The following is a 21,751-nucleotide window of genomic DNA, read 5'->3' on the forward strand; positions in this document are numbered from 1 at the left end:
TGAGCATGAGTTACCCTAGCTTCTTAGCTTGCTAGCAAGGGAAAGACGGTGCGATCTATGGTGCGGTTCGTCTACCCGGAAGCTGAAGTTCTTCTTCGTGGGAGGAGGTTGTTGCTTAGTGCCACGTTGATGGAGACCAGTGGGGACGTGGAAATCTGTCCTGAGAGTCCGCAGCCGGGACCCGGTAGCCCGTTCCTCTGCCTACACACCAGTTATTCATAGGAGCAGAATCGAAACGGGAACTTCTTCAGGCCGGAGGTTGTGTGTGTTTGTTTTGTTATTGCGTTCATGTGAGGAGCGGTTCAGAAGAGAAGGTAAGCCGCTTTAGAGAAGTAATAAGATCTGTGTGTGTGTGTGTGTGTGTGTGTGTGTGTGTGTGTGTGTGTGTGTGTGTGTAGGTCTGCTACTGTCTTTCATTGCATATGTATCTAGTACGGTACTAACTGAAAACAACACGTCCTTTACCAGAACAGGTAACACTCTCCCGGATAGCTTGTGGAGTTGACAGTAACACACGGACTGTGTTTCAGCAGCAATGTTCCCACTCTTTTAGGCTTTTTGTTATCCTGCATCAGCTGTTAGCTTCATGCTAGCTCGAGTGTTTTTCCCTTGCAAAATCAAGCCAGATTCTTCATTTCTTGAGAGAAATCCGCTTTTCTGTGAAATTCCCCTGCTATCACTTAATATGAATCACAGAAGCCAGGTGAAAACGAGGCCTGGGTCTGTTATTCTGTAACTAAGCTGTCCTAGAATCAGACTGAACTGTAAAAACCATGCCATATATTTCTAAAGTGTCATTGAAGCCCTGCCAGGTTAATCTCTAAGACCAGGCGACTCTGATCAGATTCTGTGAAGTCGGTGAAGCAGATAAATATAAACAATGTCGTGCAGCATGAAATGCGTTGAGTGCAGGCATGAACCATTAAAACTGGTCCATTTAAAACTTTTCAGTGTTTATTATTGTTTCTGAAAATATTCACACTGCCACTCTCTTTTTGTTCCATCTGTGTACTTCATTGGGATTGGGAAGAGCTAAAAATGATCCCATGTTCAGCCTGTTGCATCTGTTCTGCTTCTAGAATGATTAACTTTGAACAGCAGCGTTACTCTGTTAATCTACAATAGTTATTCACATTGACGTTAAAATATTCTGTAGATTTTACACAGATTTCCGTGAAAACAATGTATGTTGTGATTAAATGAAGTGGTATATTAGCCAAAAATGTGCACTCATGTAGCATATTTGAAATGAACATATTTCTACTGAAGTTAAAGTAACAAGTATTCGTCCAAGAAATGACTCAAGTAAGAGTAAAGAAAAAACAGTATATCATAAAAAATATCTACTCAAGTACTGAGTAACATTGTATTTAATATGTTAAAATGACAAAAATATTATATTGTATACATATTCTGATATTTTAAAAATAAAAGTTACTAACAGAGGGTAGAGTGTGCAGAAGGTTTTACTCGAGTAAGAATAATTGTAGTGTCGAAAAAGTAAAATTTTTTCTAAAAAAGATGTTGGGAGAAAAGCTTCATGATGGCTCTCCCCCCCCCCCCAACAAACCATCACAGCTTTCACCAGTTCTGTCATAATTTGAATATGTCACATTCTGTTTTTTGTTTTGTTTTGTTTTGTTTTATTTTGTTTTTTCATCCAGGATGAAACTCAAAGAGATCAACCGCACAGCCATCCAGAGCTGGAGTCCTGCTCAGCACCACCCGATCTACCTAGCAACAGGTTTGAGCCAAACAATAAAGGGATTTAACTTTGTTATCATCACCTTTTAACACCATCTGATTTCTCAAGCAATCTAGCTAATTAAAGTTGTTCTTGAATATAAATGAATCTTGGCATCTCAGTTGCCATGGTTTGTGTAAATGACTTGCTTCTGTGGTTTTATCGCTATAAGGAAAGGAAGACCCATCCACTTAAATGCTGTATTTTTCCGGTTCTGTCTGTGCAGGAACGTCCGCCCAGCAGCTGGACGCCTCCTTCAGCACCAATGCCTCCCTGGAGCTCTTCGAGTTGGACCTGGCTGATCCGTCTCTGGATATGAAGTCGTGTGGCAGCCTCTCCTCCGCTCACAGGTGGAGAAGAGTTTCTCTGCACCGCCACTGTTAGCTGAATTCTCCTGTTTATGTGTGTGTTTAGCCCTTTCTCTTCTCATACGTTCACCTTTTTTTTTTGCTTCCCACAGATATCATAAACTGGTGTGGGGCCCCTACGGCATGGACGCCCAGGGCCACCCGTCGGGGGTGCTGATCGCCGGCGGGGAGAACGGCAACGTCATCCTGTACGACGCCGCCAAGATCGTGGCCGGAGAGAGCGACGTCATCGTAGCTGAGAGCGTCAGGCACACGGGGCCAGTGAGGGCCCTCGACGTCAACCATTTCCAAGTATGTAGCCGTCCGGCCCCGAGAATTGTTTTTTCTAAATTATTTGCCTTTTAGCTCCAATGAAAAAAATATTCATGCTTTACTTTTTTTTAATATAAAATCAAAAAAATGATTAGACAGCCCTGGTCATTCTCTTCAGTAGACAGTCTGTCTTAGAAAAACAGTGTCTTTAGTCAGAGGCTTCTTCAAGTTCGCTGTAGTATAGACTGCTACAGGACATCTTTCCTTCCCACAGCCGTAAATCTACAATAAGTCTTTGAAGAATTTTGAATTAATTTCAGCAACATTTCATTTCCCTTTGGGATCAATAAAGTATTTTTTGAATTGTAAAGTAGTAAGAATGAGAGGACATAAACCTTATTGCTCAGAATTATTATTATTATTATTATTTTTTGACATTTTAAGTGAGAACTTGCTAAAACTGTCGCAATAAACTGTTGATCACTTAATCACATGATGAATTAAAATGAGCTCATTAGTTTCCATTTTGATGATTAATCATTCATAATACATTTTATTTACAGTTTCAGTTGTTCTTTTATTTCCTTATTATTTATTGTTTTTGGTTGTCATGTTTGATTTAGGATATTTTAAAACATCTTCTAGTTTCAATGTGGAGTGTTCTGAACAATATTAAAGTTTACTAGACTTTGAGAGGCTGAACTTGCATTATTCAATCCATATCAATGTTTTACTTGATAATGGTCTCTAAATAATAAAATGCACACCACATTTTTTAGTTTTAGTTTTGAGCTCTTTTTGAAAACTACCTTCCTAGTTGGACGCTGCTTTGTGTCACATAAAAATCTCACTGAAACACACCCAAGATTTTGACCTGAAAACCATTGAGGAAATTTAAGGGGTATGAATATTTTTCAAGGTGATTTTTATACTGACTATTTTCTCTTTTTTTTCCCAGTCAAACTTGGTTGCGTCTGGTGGGAATGAATCAGAAATTTACATTTGGGACATGAATAATTTTGGCTCTCCCATGACGCCAGGACCTAAAGCACAGGTACGTTTACGCTGCTGACAGCATTTTTAGTTTTTATTAATACCTAAAATGTGACTACCAAGTTAAAAATTGTTTTAACACAAGTTGAAAAAATTCCAGGCTTAACCTTGCAATTGAGATTACCTTCAAACATTATTGAACGCCAAATTAAAATAAATAAATAAATAATTTGTCAAATTGTCTTTAATTTTATAAAACTGGAAAAGTAAAAAAAGAAATAACTTATTAAATATAGATTTGTTTATTTGTTCCTCAGATAAATGTATTCATTTTAAAAACTCGATATATATTATTTCATGTTTCTGTGCTGAAGCACATCATAAATTAATAAATTTAAGCTATTTCAAAAGTTATTTTATTTTTGGTAATTTGGCTCACTTCACTCTCCATATTGTCTATGTTGAGTCTGCTGACACTCATTCTATGGAATGCTTGAATGAGATCATTTTTTCTGGGATGTATTAAAGTATATCGGGGTTTTCTCTCTCTCTCTTTCCTTCTTTCTCTTAAAGCCGCAGGAGGACATCAGTTGCGTGGCGTGGAACAAACAGGTCCAGCACATCCTGGCCTCGGCCTGCCCGAGCGGCAGGGCCTCGGTGTGGGACCTGCGGAAGAACGACCTCATTATCAAAGTCAGCGACCACAGCAACAGAGTAGGTCCTCCGCCGAGCGCGCACAGAACATCACAGAGTGGGGCTGAAATGATTAATTGTGATTAATCGATTATTGAAATAAATCGACAACTAATGTAGTAATCGATTAATTGTCACCTGGAGTACAGAGACCCAGTAGAGGCCATTTATTTAAACAAAACCAACACATCCAGAGCTGAAACTGCACAAAATATATTGAATTTAAAATAATTTAAAAAAACCTTTGTGTGTAAATAAGTTTTAGCCAAAACTCCTCAAGTGGTTTAGTTTCCATTTTAAATTTGCTAAAAGAACTATATGCTATTGCGTTTTAGAAAATAAAATCTTATTTAAAAAGGAATGGAATAATTTGTTTATATGCATTAATATACTTCTAATATTGTATAAGGGGGATAAATGAAAAATCTGTAGAAATTTTCATTTTTTAAATGATTAATTGCTTAATGGTGAGAAGAATCGATTACTAAAATAACCGTTAGTTTCAGCCGTGTGGTGGAGCGTGTCTCACCCTGCCGCTGTGCTCCATGTGTCTGCCTCCAGATGCATTGTTCTGGGCTGGCCTGGAACCCCGAAGTGGCCACTCAGCTGGTCCTGGCCTCAGAAGACGACCGGCTGCCGGTCATCCAGATGTGGGACTTGCGATTCGCTTCCTCTCCTCTCAAGATTTTAGAGCAACACACGCGGTAAAAACTTCTGTTCCCTTCCTCTGACAGGCTTTATTCACGAGTCTTTATATTTAGGGTTTTATGACGTAAAGGTAAATCAAATTTATAATGAGTGCTGTGTGTCGCTGAGAGACTTTTGGTCATTTTTGGCGTTTCAGAGTCGGTTAAATCTCCTGTTTGGGTCTAAAGAAAATATAATAATTATGCTCACCTTGATGCAGGGTGTTAACATTTCTATGATATGTTTCTGCCTCATTATACAGAAACATATCACCCGCTATGCTTAAAGGGGCAGTGTTATGTATTTTCCAGGGATTTTATAGCACAGTGAAGTAACTATGTTACCTTCAGTTGTTATAAAAATACTATTTTTATCGAATATCACTTAAAAGAAATTTGACTTTGAAATTTAACGCCTTGAAATTGGGCCTCTGTCTCTTTAAGAAGCTCCTGCTCTTTCTGAAACTCCGCCTTCAGAAAGTCATCGCAGCATGGCTCCATTAACTCCTTGACGACGTTTTTACCAGCATTTACTCTGAAGCAGTTCCACCAGGTGTTTGCTAATTGCTGCTGGCTAGTCTGAAGGAGCTGAGTGGCTGTGAAAACCCTTCAGTCTCTTAGAGTGTACTCCCGACCCAGTTGATCTAATGGTGCTGCTCCGTTTTGTGCAGAGGGGTCCTGGCTATCGCCTGGAGCTTGGCCGATCCAGAGCTGCTCCTGAGCTGCGGGAAGGACAGCCGCATCCTGTGCTGGAACCCCAACACAGGAGAGGTAACGCTTCCCCCACCCTCTGTCTCGCCGGTTCGTCTGAATGTTCTGCACCTTCTCGGCATTTGCTTCACGAGGGAACAATTGGCTCAAACCTCCAGGTTCTGTACGAGCTGCCCACCAGCAGCCAGTGGTGCTTCGACATCCAGTGGTGCCCCAGGAACCCGGCGGTGCTGTCGGCCGCGGGCTTCGACGGCCACATCGACATCTACTCCATCATGGGAGGCAGCAGCCAGGCGCAGAGCCAGAGGCACGCCGATCAGGTGAGGGCTTCACTATTAAGCCTGTTGCAATTTAAACAATGAATCGCATGATAAATTAAAAGAAACTTAATCATTTTCAAATTGACACATTAAATCACAGTAAAATGTTAGACGCTTGGGCCTCTAACTGCGAAAAATGTGACTGCTTCTGCATCTGTTATCATTTCTGCTTTGTGCTGTGAGATTTAGTGAGGTTTTCAGTGCGTCTTACTTTTGGCTCCATTTCAGATCAGCAACTCCTTTGGGAACCTGGACCCGTTTGGGACGGGGCAGCCGCTGCCTCCGCTGCAGCTGCCGCAGACCCCCGCCGCTCCAGCTACAGTCAACCCCCTGAAGAAGCCCCCCAAGTGGATCCGCAGACCAGTGGGAGCCTCCTTCGCTGTGAGTCAGTGAAGCTATGCTCCAATTTTCTTAGTGGAAACCGTCATCGTTTACGCTCTTTCTTTTTTTTGTTTTGTTTTGTCTCGTAGTTTGGAGGGAAGCTGGTGTCGTTGGAGAACGCGAAGCCTCCGCAGCCCCAGCAGCCCACATCCCATGTCGTTCACATCAGTCAGGTTGTCACGGAAACGGCCTTTTTGGAGCGCTCCGACCGGCTGCAGGCCACCCTGAGCTCGGGTGGCTTCGTGGACTTCTGCCAGGAGAAGATCAGCTCGGCTGAGAACGAGTTTGACAGAACAGTCTGGTCCTTCCTGAAGGTAGGATCATCTCTCTGTTTCAAAGAAGAGTTTCCAGTAAAACACACCCGTTTTTTTTTTTTTAAATGATTTTTGGTTGCTAGGTGAATTTCGAGAGCGATGTTCGCAGCAAGTACCTGGAGCTCCTGGGCTACAACAAAGAGGACGTCGCCTCCAAGGTGACTGCATTCACATAGCCTGACTTTAGCTCAAACTTTTCTTTTCACCTTGGTGTCTTGTGATAAATGTGTTTGTGATGTTTACAGATTTCAGCAGCTTTAGAGGAGAAACCTGCTAACGTCCCTCAGGTAAGTTGAGACGCTTAACTTGTATATGTTAAAGGAATTTTTAAGGATTTTTAGGAGATGCGTTCAGAAAAAAAAGTGCTCATTACTCAACTTTTTCTCACAACAAAAGCAGCCTGGATTTGGACTAATGCTGCATCTTATGGCCACAATACCGAGTTAGCAGATTGTTGCTAAGCTAACGCGCTAATTTAATCTTTTTATTAACATTTATTTTCTGCCAAAGATAATAACTGTCATTATTATTATTATTATGACAGATATGTGTCTTCAGGCTTGAGGCTGTGGGTTTGTCATGTTATGCAATCAGGAAGTGTTGCAAGATTTCCTCTCCTGTTTTTGTAGTTTCAGGACTTTCACTCAGTTGGAGTGAAAAAAAGAGCGAAGGAGAAGTTCAACTCATATGAACTGAAATAAAATCCTATTCATTTAAAATCCTCTCCAGTCGGAAAGCGAATTAAAATCACATTTGCACCAAATGATTAATATATAAATCAACAGTTAGTTTTGAAGTGGCCATGAAGACCAGAGAAAATGTTTCTTTCTTAAGCAGAGTGATCCACAACATCCATTCAGACTCTGTGGCAGCTAAGACAGCTAAGAGATTTGTTTGTTTGTTTGTTTGTTTTAAAGTCACTTTCAAGTAGCAAGAAAATTTTGATAATGAATAAATATGGGGAGTTTTGTTTTATTTCCAGGCTTCATTCCATTTATGTGGAAATATTTGGATCCATCCAACTGTTTGGATGGATCCAACTAGTTGGATGTCCATTTTTTTGCACCTGTCATCCAACCCTTTTGTCTGTCTGTCCATCGTTTCATCCATCATATATATATATTTTTAAATCCTCCATCTCGTCCTGAACTTGTCTTTTGGCTCTGCAGCCAGACTTGTCGGCCTCCACCTCACCGCTGCCTTCAGCAGACCTCAGCCTGGCGCCCCCTGCTGACACTCCAGAGGCAGCGTTCGACCTGATCGCCGCCTCAAACCTCCAGCCTGCAGCCGCGCTCCATCTGAACTCCACTCCTGACCTGGACAGCGAGGAGCCGGCAGAACCGGAAGATGGTCCTGACAGCGAACTGGACACCAACATGGTGGAGGAGGAAGAGGATGATGAGGAGAAACAGGAGGAAGAGGAGGAGATCCCTCTGAATGAGGTAGAGTTTGATGAGAATTACTCTTAAGCTGCATTTAATATCACTGCACAACTAAACACAGGCTCATCCAGGTGATTTTAATGCAATTGCTCTGGGAGAAAAGGTTTATTGTCTCCAAGTTCATGCAGGTTGAGTCTCGCTGCCCGTCCTCGGTGCCAGTGGTTCAGGTTGCTGCATACCGCTGGTGATTCTCTATTAGGAGCCACTGAGAGGAGCTTAAACAATGAGAATATCTGTCAGTCAAATTAATGTGGGTTCATTCAAGTGAAGGCGTTCATGTTGAATAACTCCAGTTGAAACGGCAACACAAAAAAATTCCAGTTGAACTCGGTTGCATTTTTTTAAGTTATAAGAACCTCCCTAAATGTTCTTGGCTTGTAAGTAAGTCTAAAAAAAAAAAAAAGGATTGTAGACGTAAGTGTGTTGGTCTTTGTAGCCAAACAAAGCAGTGTTCCCATTGAAAACCATGAAACCTGAGGGGGGTTTTGTGCAGAACTGCACATCCAACATGACGTCATGTTAGACTTTCTGAGTTCTGAAAATGTCACAGAAGACGTCTCTGTTGGCGTGTTGTGATTCCTAACGCCTGTTATTTCCAATTAAATCTGTTGTAGAACCATTTTTATGTAAAAAATTGTGATGCAAAATGTGTTGCAGGTTTAAAATGGGCCGATGGACATAAAACACATTACAAGTAAAGATAAAACTCACAAAAAGGAAACAGTCAGATGGTAATAGAGAAAGACAAACTGATGGGAAGTAAGAAAACAAGAATATGACTATAAACACACAAAAATCTGAAATATAAGACATCTGTGTTGTGATGCTGTGTTTTTTGTTTGTTTGTTTTTTAAGAAATATGAGAAGGAAGATAATTTTAGGATGTGGAAGTTTCTCCTCTGAAGTGAAAGATGACTGGTCCACCCTGAGCAGTGGTCACTAACTGCGTTCTTTACTTTTTCCAAGTGATTTGTGAAACTTGAATTTCTCACTCTTGAGAATTTTGATTTGCTGTTTGTGGAAGTTGTGGCATTAGATCCCTCTTAATTGTCTTTACCAATAACTAAAATTCCAGTTAGGTCCTGAAGTAAATTATTTTCCATTCACGGTGTGAAAAGTGCGTCTATCAGCCTCTCTGGTGGCATCGTTTTGGATTCAAATGTGTTGGACCACCAACACATTTGGCCGTACTCCTGGCATCAAACCATGTCCTCTCTCTGTCTTTTTTTAATGATTTGAAGTTATTCTGCAGCTTTTGGTTTTGTGTAGAAAACATTTCGTTTTATGCTTCAGGACCTGACAGCCCAGGTGGAAGTGGAGGAGAGCAGTCCTGTGGAAACGCCAGCAGAGATCCCCCCTCCGGTTCCCACTCCTTCAGGAGGAGTCCATCTCAGCGTCAGTAAAGGTACCGTCACGCCGGCTCAGGGAGAGCGAGAGAGGGAGATTCCATAAAACTGTGTTCAAATATTTTTGTCAAATGAAGCTTCTTTTCTTTTTCATGACAACATATTTAGAATCAGTGTTTCTGAGGTTCTGAACCGATGTAGCTCCTTACACAATACACTTCTGACAACTCTGTCAGCGGTGGGCACTGCTAGCTAAAAAGTTAGCTGTGCTAACCCTGAAGCACTAATCCGAATCAAATTTACTGGCCAACTATTTTACATACAATTAATTTCAATAGTGCCGCTAATTGAAATGCTAAACCAACATAGTATTTAGCAGAAACTCAAATTAAACTTTTTTTTTTTTATTAGAACGAATTTGACTTTAATTGTTGGGAAAATAACGTTTGGTCCATTTTTAAAGATTGATCAGACCAGGACTTCAATTTTTTATGCAGATTTTCCATAGCAGATAATTTTTTTTATATATTACTATTAATATAAAAATGTCACTTTTTTTCTTCTTTCTTTTCATTAGATGTGGACGGGCTGATCACTCAGGCTCTGCTGACCGGAGACTTTCAGGGCGCCGTGGAGCTCTGTCTCCACGACAACCGAATGGCAGACAGCATCATCCTAGCAATTGCCGGAGGAGCCGACCTCTTGGAGAAAACCCAGAGGAAGTATTTCACCAAAGCAAACAGCAAGATCACCAAGGTGACTCCTGGGGGAAAAAAAACGCTGCTGTGAGAGTTTGCTTATTAAAGAGAGTCTGTTATTTATGATGGAAGTGTGCGTCTGTCCCGCAGCTGATCAGCGCCGTGGTCATGAAAGACTGGCACGACATCCTGAAGACGTGCGATCTGCAGAACTGGAGGGAGGCCATGGCTGCCGTCATGACCTACGCTCGGCCCGAGGAGTTCTCTTCCCTCTGCGGTGAGGCGTCGCGCGCCTGTTCCTGTTCTGAACTTATCCCAGTTTCACCACCTTTACCTTTACCGTCTTTTACGCCTCCGCTTGTCAGACCTTCTCGGCAGCAGACTGGAGGCAGCAGAGGACCTGCAGCTCCAGTCTCAGGCCTGTCTGTGCTACATCTGTGCGGGTAACGTGGAGAAGCTGGTGTCCTGCTGGAGCAGAGCTCAGGACGGACACTGCCCTCTCTCCCTGCAGGTTTGTGGGTTTCTTCTTAACGCACGCTGCAGCCTGAATGAGGAGGCTTCAAAATGGCTGACTTCCTGTAGGGGTGGGCGGTATGGACTGTGAATTTTATCGCAGTATTTTGAGGTACTATTTAAGGTAAAAGAAAATGACTTATTCTATAGGTAATAAATAGTTTTGCAGTACAGTGACTGCATGGCACAGTATTTATAGCACCACAAACACACTTATTGTTCTTAGATTTGCTTCTTCAGGAGACCACTTGAGTACAAAACTGGTTTATATCACCAGACTGCAGACAGTAATTGTATTTAATCATATTTGAGCTTACTGATATTTATTGATTCTTTCATGAAACAAAATGTGGAGAAAGTAGCAAAAAATAACAACAACCAAACTGTTATTTTATTTTTGTTTTTAAATTTAACATCAACATCAGAAATTTATCAAATTTCTTGAGTTTTTCATAATAAATGATAAACGATAAACTTCCTGTTGGTTTTAGTCCCTGACCTGAAGAGACGTTTTCTCTTTGTTACTGATTTCCAATGTCTGTCATACACTGACTGGCCTGAATGAATCTTTGGGGGCGCTGTTGAGCTTTTTGGTGTTGCCCATTTTTAATTCAATTGAAATATAAAAAATTGATTTTATACAAAGCATGAGGTTTTTAGTTTGTTGAGACTCCAAAAAAACTCAACGACACGAGACATCCTTCGGTTTCAATATGCCTTAACAAAACAACGGCATCACTGGCCTGTGTGAAACATTAAGATAATAAAAACATTTTAAACTTTGATAACATAATCTGTGGTTTTCGTGTTTAGAAAGCTTTAGAAAAACATAAAAACCAAAATACAGATGGACTCTGAGCATGTTTTATCCAGATTATTCCATCCTTTTCCACCTTTGTTTGCCTCAGGACCTGGTGGAGAAGGTGGTGGTGCTGCGTCGGGCGGTGGAGCTGACCCAGCAGTCCGGACCTGCAGCGATCGGCATCCTGCTGGCTGAGAAGATGAGCCAGTACGCCAGCCTGCTGGCCTCTCAGGGCGGTCTGTCCACGGCCATCACATACCTGCCCGACAACACCAACCAGGTCTGCAGCACCGCTGATAGTTCATGGGGTGACTGTGGCTGTGTGGGTAGAGTCGTCGTCTTGTGATCAGAAGGTTGTAGGTTCAATTCCAGCTTCCTCCTGCCACATGTTGATGTGTCCTTGGGCAAGGCACTTAACCCCAAATTGCCTACCGATCTGCGTATTGTTGTATAAATGTGTGAGTGTGAATGGGTGAACGTGACTCCAGTGTAAAGTGCTTTGAGTGGTCAAAATGACTGGAAAAGCGCTATATAAGTTCAATCCTTTTACCATTTCATTTAGTTAAACTTAAATTCACTAGAGTTTGTTTGTTAGTCTGTAATGTTTGTTTTGTATGCAGTAATTGGTGAATTAATTAAAACAATTACACCATACACTCTTCTATGAAGTGTGTACTCAGTCAAAGTCTACATAAGGGTTCGAGCAGGACGTAAGCCTGGCTGTGTGAGTGTTGGGTCTCAGTTCGATCTCCGTCCATTCAGGTTGCGGTGCAGCAGCTTCGGGACCGTCTCATCCGGGCTTTAGGACAGCAAGCAGCACCAGCACAAACCCACAGAGCTGCATCTCAGCTGCCCGGCCGCCCGCCTCTCCCCCAGCATCCGTTCCCCCAGGTCCAGCCGGCGTTGGTCCCTCAACCTGCTGCAGGAGTTCCAGCACCAGGCCCTACACCTGCTTCTGCCCCATCTCAGCCTCAGTATTACCAGCCGGTATGTTCTCCTGACGAACCCGTCAAAGGGTGAAGAGTTTTCTTACAAGCCATGGTTTAGAGGGGCAGTATTGTGTAAAATCAACTTTTTGCTTTAGCTGTTCATCATGTTATGATGTTATTCCCACATCAAAAACCTGATTGGAGTGGCTTTGATTCTTTTATGATGTTTGAGAAATCCTTTAATCTCCATGACAACCATTCAGCTGTGCAAAACACTTGGGTGGACCTAGCGCCTCCTCAGACCTGCAGTTTCCGAGCTTCCTCCAAGTTGCCTTCCTCCTTGACTCCTCCACTCGGCTCCTTCAGACTAGCCAGCAGCAATTAGCAAACACCTGGTGGAACTGAGCACCTGCTGAACTAACTGCACAAGCTGCTTCTTAGTGCAACGCTGGTAAAAAAATGTTGCTGAAGGGTTAATAGAGGAGCCATGTTGTGATGACTTCCTGAAGGAGGAGTTTCAGAAAGAGCAGGAGTTTTTAAAGAGACAGAGACTCAATTTCTAGGTGTTAAGTTACAAAGTCAAATTTCTTTGAAATCATATTAGCATATATCATTTTTATAGCGTCTGAAGGTGACATGATTGTGCTATAAAATGACACCATGTGCCTGAAAATCACACATTACTGCCGTTTTAAATAAGAAGAATTACCCAGCTCACTCCGACTGCTCATCGATTCTCCATCCCTTTTTCAAAAAGCGGAGCTTTCCCTTTAACTCATCTTCATAGTGGTGTTCTCATGGTGGTGCTCCTCTCCCTCTGTCCCATGCTGTGGTCATCCCTCCTCTGTGGCGTCACCCTGTGTCTCTGTTTGCTTCAGGTGAGGGCTGCCTCCACCGTCACCTCCTGGAGTAACCAAACTCCCACAGCCTTCCCTCCTCCTCCTCTTCCTCATGTAGGCAGCACCCCAGACCAGCAGGTACACAATCCTCCATCCCTGACTTCACATGCATCTTGTTTAAAAAAATAAAATAAATCTGGCTTTTATTTGTTGGACCCATGCTCCATGTCCAAATTGTTGCTTTGTTACGGTGATGCCCTCTTCTGTAGCCACTTCCTGTCAACCGTTTCCTTTTTTTCCTGATGCTCTGATGCATTTCGTGTCTTTGTTTGGATTATTTCACTGCATGACTTGCATTTTTCTTCATACATGTAAATACTTGCCATCCTTTAGTAATGAACCGAAACCTGTAGCTGAATGGCTTTTTGTGGAAGCCACTTCAGCAGATAATTAGCTCGACTCTCTTTCTGTTGCTATTAGTTTCGTTGCATTTGCTTCAATCTTTCAGGCGGAGCCTCCAAACCCGATGTACGGCCTGCCAGCCTCAAGTACACCAGCCGCCCCTTCGGCCTCCTCCACTCCTGGCTACATGTACTCTCATCAGTACCAGCGTAAGTTGGGACTTCAAGTTTGTTATTGGTCTTCAGGTGTAATGAAGCTGTTAATGTGAACATGAGTTTCTTTGTCTTATTGTTTTAGAAACCAGATAGATGATGTGTATTATCCAGTCAAAGTTGCAGAACTTATAAACGAAGCTCCTGTGACGCCCAGATACACTAATCAGGCTTAATATGACCAAATCGTCCCTTCTGAGGTCTTGAACCGATGTAGCTCCTTACACTATGAGACACTGGGTATTCTCACAGCTCGCTATCAGAGCCAGGCAGTGGTGGGCACCGCTAGCTAAAACGTTAGCTGCACTAACACTTACAAGGAATGACATTAGTCCCGCTAACGCTATCTGATATTAGAGTTCCTGTAATGCTAAACCAACATGATATTTAGCAGAAGCTAATGCTAAAGTGGTAAAAAAAAAAACACGACATCTAGCAGAAGCTCTAATTAAACTTATTTTTTTTTTCAATGTTAGCAAAAGCGCTAAGCTAAAATTTAGCTCCGCTATTAGCGGCAATGTGCCCACCACTAGATTTCAGGTGTTTGTGTAAAATATTATGCTTTTCTTTGCCATGGATTCTTACATGTATACAAGCTAATATTCAGGTTATCTGCTCAGCTGTCACCTACTGAACTGACTTCCTGACTGTATCCTGCCATGGGTTTCTAAAACAGCTTTCTTTCATGAAAGTGACAGTTGGCAGCGTTTTTAATCCAGAGCATCAACAGAAATATTCCCAAAAAGTGGGATTTGTCTTTTTTTTGTAAGAAAAAGGGGGTTGAGGGGAGAAGGTAGCATCCTTCTGGCCTCCAGTCCAACTAGCAACTTTCTCTGACATGTCATTTTCAGTGAACGCCTTCAGTTCTGCTCTCTAGAACAACATTTGTCTGTGGAAATGTTAGATTCTAACGTCTGACTCTGGAATATCTTTGACTCGTCCGTGTGAGCTCTCAGCTTTCTGCTCGTTGACTCCTCTCTAGCTACACGTAGAGCATGTGGTGAAGCCGTCCTGTTGCATGTCGCAGCTGTTTTGTTGACCTGCAGCAGGTTTTTCCACTAACAGAACTTCCCGTGTGCCTCCCAGCCTACCCCCAGGTCAACCAGTACCCGCCTGGAGCTGGGGGGGTTTCCGTCTATCAGCCTCTTCAGTACTCTTCTACTGCTCCTCCTCATAGTCCTCCTGCTGAGCCCTCCTCCCCTCCTCACCCCCCCGGCTTCCTCGCTCAGTATACTCAGCCTGTCCCGCCTCCTCTCTATCCGGGACAACCTCCTGCCGGCCACAGCCTGTCCTCCTCTCCTCCCTTTCGCCCTCCTTTCTTTCCCTCCTCGTCTTCCTTCTCCGCTCCGCCGTCCTCCGGAGCGTCTTTCCAGCATGGCGGGCCAGGATCTCCCGTGTCGTACATGCCGCCTCCACTCCATCCTCCACCGAGCGGAGTCTCAGGTACACAGCTAGACCCCGACCCCGGGCTGATCCCCGCCTCTAAGAGAACAGGTCTGCATGGCTCTGATCATCCTCTCTCTGTCTGTCTGTCCTGCTAACCAGCTCACTCATCCTCACAGGGAGCTGAACTAGAGAGATTCAGATTAGTTATGATCGTAGTTGTAGTAGGTAGAAATAATAGTAGTAGTAGTAAAAATAAGCATAATAAATATTTTAAGAATAGTAAAAAATAGGTAGTGATATCACTAAGATAAAGTAAAAATTCAAAGTAAAAAAAATGTAAAAAGGTAGTGGTATTGATGATAATAATAATCGTAATAATTAGAAAACGTCTGAAGAACAAAAACTTACCCGAATGTTTTGCAGGCCTCAAGTTTAAGTGTCAAAGCTTAAGCAGTTTAAAACATCACATAGTTTTTGTTGCATCTCATTAGAATGTCCAGAATTAGCTCGAATGCTACCGTTAGCTAAGATGCTATCAGTAGCATTCGGGCAATCATTGACTTACGCCATTTACAGAGCAAACATTAGTGTTCAAGGTAAAATTAGCTAAGATGCTAAGGTTAGCTAGAATGCTATTGATAGCATCTTTGCTTTCAGTAGCATGTTGGCTAGCAGTGACTTACTCCACTCAGGCTATCTTTAGCTTAGATGTCAAAATGAGCTAAAATGCTAATGTTAACCTCATTGTGTTGCTATGGCTGTTAAAAAATAATATAAAAATACGAACATTATTTAAAATTTTTTTTAAAAACAATTGATAGTTGTAATAAAAATATTAAAATATTAATAATATGAAAAAATAATAATGAATTTTAAAAAATATGTTGTCCTTGCTGGCAGAAGTGTTTATTTGTAGAGTCACAGATTAGTTAAAAAAATTCTCTGAAGCTCAACTAAAAAAGATTTAAATGGTAAAATATTGTTGGATTTCTGTAATATGACTAATGAGGGCTGCATTAGAAGAATAATTATCTGAGAGATTTTTGTTTTCTAAATTTCTATAGAAATTAAAATATTCAGCACATAACATGATTTAGTCATGTTGATTAAACTGAATACAAAGTGAAGCCAAGCTGCAGGTTGGGTCAGAAACGTCTCGCCGTGGCCATGGTCGCTGCTAGCTCACTGATTGGCTGAGAACAAAGGAGGCAGACAAATCTCTACTGGGAAAATGGAGAAATGATGTGAATTTAATTTGCATGGCTTTCTGTTGGTAATGACATTAAATTAATGATGCAATAAAGACAGCATTGGTCTCTAATCTCAGAATGATTAATCAACAAGGAGTCTGTACTTGATTTGTTTTGGTTGCCAAACAATCCGGCAGAGAAATCAAACTTTACTTTCACTTTAATTCATTAGTAAAACACTGATGTACGTTTATGTGAAATTTAAATAATTGTTATACTTGGTTACCAGTTTTAAAGATATTGAATTTCATACAGAATTGTCTTTATATGAAGTGTTTGTGTATAAATATACATGCACAGTGTAATATTGAATGATGAATAGTTTTCTAGCTGTGTCTGAGTTTATCTAGCTCTATTAAAGGAGTCAGAAATGCCAAATTTGGAACATTGTGTGTTAGCAAAAGCTAAAACAATCAGCTGAGTTGTGTGTGTGTGTGTGTGTGCGTGTGCGTGTAGGACCCCAGAATGGCTGGAATGACCCTCCAGCTCTGACCCGAGCCCCAAAGAAGAAGGTAAGTCTACGTTCATTATTTATTTTTTTTTTAAAAACACACAAAAAAACTGGGTACTACTAGTATATAAATGTTTCCATCCACGGACCATTAGTTTGTTTCACTTAGCTAGCATGCTAACATTAATGTTGCAGAAATTATGCACTAATAGATAGGGTTTTTTTTACCCAGTTGTCGGACAGATTCTGTTCATTAAGACTCAAGACAGATTGGAGAAAAACACACAGTTCCTACCTGTTTGGTTTAAAAGGCCAAACAAAACACTAAATCTTCAAACAGCACAAAGGCTCCAAAACCACAACTGGACCTAAACGTAGTGTGGAACGCACCTTTCCTTATTTGACCAGTTCAGGAGTTTCTAGATGCTGAAACAGAGCAAATTATTTTATTTTTCTAATTTTTTTTTTCCACAGCAGGTTCCTCAGAACTACACCCCACCCGCCCCGATCACGGCTCCCATTCTGGCCCCGCTGGGCGCTGACCCCCAGGCTCAGCCCATGTCGTCTGGAGGCCCCCAGGATATGCTGCAGGGTCTGCAGGGCTCCCAGGTCCCTTACTCAGGCATGCACCAGACACAGCTCCCCAGTCAAAGCATGAACGCCTCAATGCCCAACTCCAACATGGAGGGCGCACCTGGAGCACCGACAGGAGACGCCATCCAGGTACGGATGTCTCGGGTCAATCTAACCACGACCTGAGGGGGAAGTTTCACCGGACCTGTCCATGTTGTCTCCACATGAGAGCTGCTGTAGATAGGAAAAGATAAATGAATACATTTCCACCAATAAGCTCAGAAACTTTAAGATTAATCTAAAATAATTTCTAGAAAAACCTTGGAAATTTCTGAGTTTCAAAAGTGTAAAATTTTTGACTTTTGGACATTTTCTAGGTTTGTTTTTCTGGAAAATTTTGAGGGTTTTTTCTAGTAAATTTTCAGCTTATGAATTTTTTTTTCTAGCACATTTTAACATTTCAAATTCAGAAATTTCCTTATTTTTTCTGGAAAATTTCTGAGATAAATCTCAAAATTTAGTGTTTTTTCTAGGAAGTCTTCAACTTTTGAAACTATTTCTTCTGGAGTTTTTTTTTTCAAGCACATTTTAATGTTTCAAATTCTGAAATTTCCTTGTTTTGAGATTAATCTCAAAATTTCTGATTTCTTTTTCTAGCACATTTTCAATCTTTGAAGCTCAGAAATTTCCAAGTTTTTTTTTTCTAGAAAATTTCTGAGACCAGTCTAAAAATATTTTTGCACAAATGTACTCCCTTCTGTTTTTTTAAATGTACAATGCCTTTAATCGCGGCCGCCGTTGGCTCCTGTCAGCCTCTGCAGTCGATCCCTGCTGAGAAGATCATGAAGAAGCCGATCCCTGACGAACACCTGGTGCTGAAGACGACATTCGAGGGTTTGATCCAGAAGTGCTTGGCCGTAGCCACCGACCCTGTGAGTCTGTCATGGACAAGCTGCTCCGTCTGTCCTCCGTCTCTGTTCAACACGCATGAGCCTGTGTTTATCCGACTTCTCCTCACAGCAAACCAAGAGGAAGCTCGACGACGCCAACAAACGCTTGGAGGCGCTCTACGACAAACTCAGAGAGCAGACGGTGAGTGTCTCACTGCTGTGGCCACGTTGGTGCAAATGTTTCTCCGCAAAACAACCAGGAGACGGTCAGATTGGATGACGAGTGTGTGTGCACGTCTTTGACTTTGACTAGGCCACTTTAATACAGGAATTCATCTGAACTGCTATGTGAGAATTTTGTTTGCATGTTTTACAACTTTTAAGGCTGTAAAATATGCAACTTTTTAACAACTTTATATTGTTGTATATAAAGTTTATAAAATAAATAAATAAAAAAATATTTATTTTTATTACACCAAAATAAATATGCTTTTATTTTGGAATAATAAAACACCAAAAATAAAAGTTTTTTTTCTTTTTCTGGAAAATTTCTGAGATAAATAACATTTTGAGGTTTTTTCTAGTAAATTTTCAACTGATGAATTTTTTTTCTAGCACATTTTAATGTTTCAAATTCAGAAATTATACTTTTATTTTGGAACAATAAAATTAATAAAGTCATAGCAAAAGTCTTATTATTTTGGTAATAACATGACTTTATTATGACATTCTTCTCATATCATGACATTGTTATTGTATAACCACAACTTTTTTTCTGATATTTTATGATTTTATTCCTTTATTTTACGACTTTTTTATGGTAATATAACTTTATTCTTGTATTACTACGATCTTCTTCTCCCATTATAACTTTGTTCTCATATTTTGCGACATTGTTTTTGTATTATTATGACTTTTTTTTCTCATTTTTATGATTTAATTCTCGTATTTTGCAACTTTCTTGTACTACTTCCGGTTTATTGTGGTAGGATTATGAATCCATTCTTGTATTTTATTACTCTATTGTCATATCATTACAACTTTGTTCTACGACTTTATTCTCGTCACAGGATTTTCTCATAAAATTCTGACTTTCTTCTCTAAATGAGAAAACATTTTTGCTCCTAATATCCCTCCGTAGACTTCTGAAGGCAGTCGGTAGCTTTGGGTCTAATTCATTTCTAACTCTGCTGTTCCTCCTCCGCTCAGCTCTCTCCTGCCATCATCGGAGGACTCCACAGCATAGTGAGGACCATCGAGTCTCGCTCCTACACCGAGGGCCTGAACATCCACACCCACATCGTCGGCAGCAGCAACTTCAGCGAGACGTCGGCCTTCATGCCCGTGCTGAAGGTGGTGCTGACCCAAGCCAACAAGCTCGGCGTTTGAGGCCCGAGTCCGTCGCCGCGGCCCCGCCGGCCGCCCGTTTTGCGGGGAGCTCCGTTCGGTCGGCGACGCGAACGACTCCTGAGACTTCTCAACTGCAACGGTCGGCTCTTCTTCGTGCCATTCGCGTTTTCTTTTTTGTTTTCTTTTGTTGTTCTTGTTTTACGACGCAACTCAAACAAGCCATGCGGTCGGTCATGCGCAGTGGTGAAAGTAGATATTGAGTCTAATCAAGGGCTATTCAGAGAAATACCACACCAACCTTTACGTGGGCTGGCCGGTTCTGAACCACGGCTTTAAATCAGACACTTCAATTAATATGCAAAACCTCTTTTTAAGGTAAAACTGTGTAAAATCATTTTAAAAAACAGTCAGGAGTGATGATGGTTAAAAAAAAACGGGACGTTTAAGGACATGTCTGTGTTCCTACTCAGTGTTATAATGTCACAAATTACAGCTAATATTAATTATGTATTAATAGCAGATTTCTGCTGCATGCTTTTCGCTCACACGTCATTCAACAATGCGACAAGTTTTAGATTTAGGAAACTTTCGCTTGTTCGTCTTTATAATCTCTAATCTGTGCACTACATCAACGCTTCGATGCCTTCCAATCCACAAATTCATTCTTTTTTTTTTTTAATTTAGGTCCATAAAATTTGCAATGAACCTCCATAAAATCATGTTGATAAACTTAAAAACAAACTGGGCATTATGTAATCGGTGCCAGTTTCTTTTTTTTATAAATCCATGTTCGTGTCGTGTTCTTAATTTCACCACTGGTGGCGCTGCGGTCGGCGCGTTGGACCGACAGGTTGTCCAACGCAGCAGCAGCAGCAGTGAAGTCCCTCGTGTCGAAAATATCTATGTTTTTATCCGATTTGTTTTTTTTATTTTCGTCTTACTTTCATGTTTTTTAGTAGTGTAGTCACGAGGCTCAACAGCGTGCAATGAACTTTACGGAAACAAGCTTTTATCGTATTTCAGCGTATGCATGCTCTCTCTCTCTCACACACACACACACACTCGGCTCGGCTGTCTTTAAAGCGTAAGGAAGAAATTCTGTGCTGATTCATCGGACCTCAGAGGGAACCTGGCAGGAGGCTGTACTTGATAATTCATTCCAGCACCGATGAGGGCTGCTGCCTGATTGGTCGACCTCACTTCCTGTTCTAGGAGAAAACAAGTCTTTTTGTTTCTGACCGACTCCAGGCAATATTTTCAATAAATAGTATTTATTTACAAATTACCTTATGCCTTTGTTTCTGTTTTAACTGCTCTATTTTTTTTGTTTTTTTTTTTTTGTTTGAGCAACTGGAAATAATGTTTTGAAGTTGCCACCAGAATAATGAGTCTCGGCTAAAAATTAGGTTGATGGCAAAAGTAAGTAAATAAACCTTAAAACCACCAGTGGGATCATGTAAAAGGAAAAATCAAAAAAGGTTTTCCTATTAGCTAAAAATAAAAAAAATCACTTTATTAATGAAATATGAATAAACTTGTCTTTCAGGAATGATTCTTATTTTACATTATCTTTTGTGAGAAGCCTGTCTCGATAAAGAGGAGAAGCAAACTTATTAGTTTAATTTAAAAAAAATAATCTTAATGTTTAGTGAGATTATAGTTTAATAGAATTGCTTGTGTGATTTTTTTTAAATTAAAATTATTTTACATCACAGTAAAAAAAAATACATGGTAACGATACAATAAATAATCTTAAATCTATGTCAGCGCAGGAATATGAATAACTTAGTGCAGTCTGGAGTTCCAGTAATCAGCGATAGATTTGGAGCCATGGCCACTGTGTTCTGTCTGGTTTATTCAAAATTATGAAGAAGCACATGTAAAATCACTATTGAGTCTAATAAACTCTATAGTTATACTTTTTATGTAAAATGTATATGTTAGCATTTGATATACAGTCATTGGATTGTAATGGGAAAATCATTTATTGCTTCAATGTACGTCAATAAAAAAAGTAAATTTATTTTAAATCATAAAAAAATCATGGTTTTACTCTATAACACCACAAGGCATCATGAGGCAAACATGGTTCAGTGTTTTCCGTCCTTCATTTTCACTTCAAGAGGCTCCTGCTATAAAAAAACAAATGAGCCAATCAGAAACGATTCTGTGCCATCACTATGCAGACTTTCTTCTTTTTGTATAA

The 21,751-nt window shown here is 40.8% G+C and overlaps 1 protein-coding gene across 8 annotated transcripts; it reads left to right on the forward strand.

Annotated features, from left to right (window-relative positions):
- The first annotated feature begins 85 nt into the window (after positions 1-85).
- On the forward strand, positions 86-20,216 carry sec31a (SEC31 homolog A, COPII coat complex component). 8 transcript variants are annotated; one of them, XM_015058090.1, is made up of 28 exons: positions 87-314; positions 1,665-1,744; positions 1,971-2,094; positions 2,205-2,403; positions 3,323-3,418; positions 3,931-4,071; positions 4,612-4,754; positions 5,408-5,507; positions 5,606-5,767; positions 5,996-6,148; positions 6,238-6,462; positions 6,546-6,620; positions 6,708-6,749; positions 7,632-7,904; positions 9,198-9,309; positions 9,828-10,006; positions 10,099-10,225; positions 10,314-10,459; positions 11,370-11,543; positions 12,026-12,250; positions 13,071-13,169; positions 13,540-13,642; positions 14,732-15,139; positions 16,738-16,793; positions 17,210-17,455; positions 18,118-18,237; positions 18,326-18,397; positions 19,405-20,216. In XM_015058090.1, the coding sequence occupies exons 2-28, from the start codon at positions 1,666-1,668 to the stop codon at positions 19,582-19,584; spliced, it is 4,059 nt and encodes a 1,352-aa protein (XP_014913576.1). In that variant the 5' UTR covers positions 87-314; position 1,665; the 3' UTR covers positions 19,585-20,216. The 8 variants fall into 8 exon arrangements, with proteins under 8 accessions (XP_014913579.1, XP_014913576.1, XP_014913578.1 ...); XM_015058092.1 differs by having other exon boundaries at positions 14,732-15,088; XM_015058087.1 differs by having other exon boundaries at positions 17,207-17,455; positions 19,405-19,584.
- The last annotated feature ends 1,535 nt before the right edge of the window (positions 20,217-21,751 follow it).

Source organism: Poecilia latipinna, unplaced genomic scaffold (assembly GCF_001443285.1).
Source record: "Poecilia latipinna isolate Pla-1442-1.1 unplaced genomic scaffold, P_latipinna-1.0 Scaffold1515, whole genome shotgun sequence".
NCBI classification, from domain to species: domain Eukaryota; kingdom Metazoa; phylum Chordata; class Actinopteri; order Cyprinodontiformes; family Poeciliidae; genus Poecilia; species Poecilia latipinna.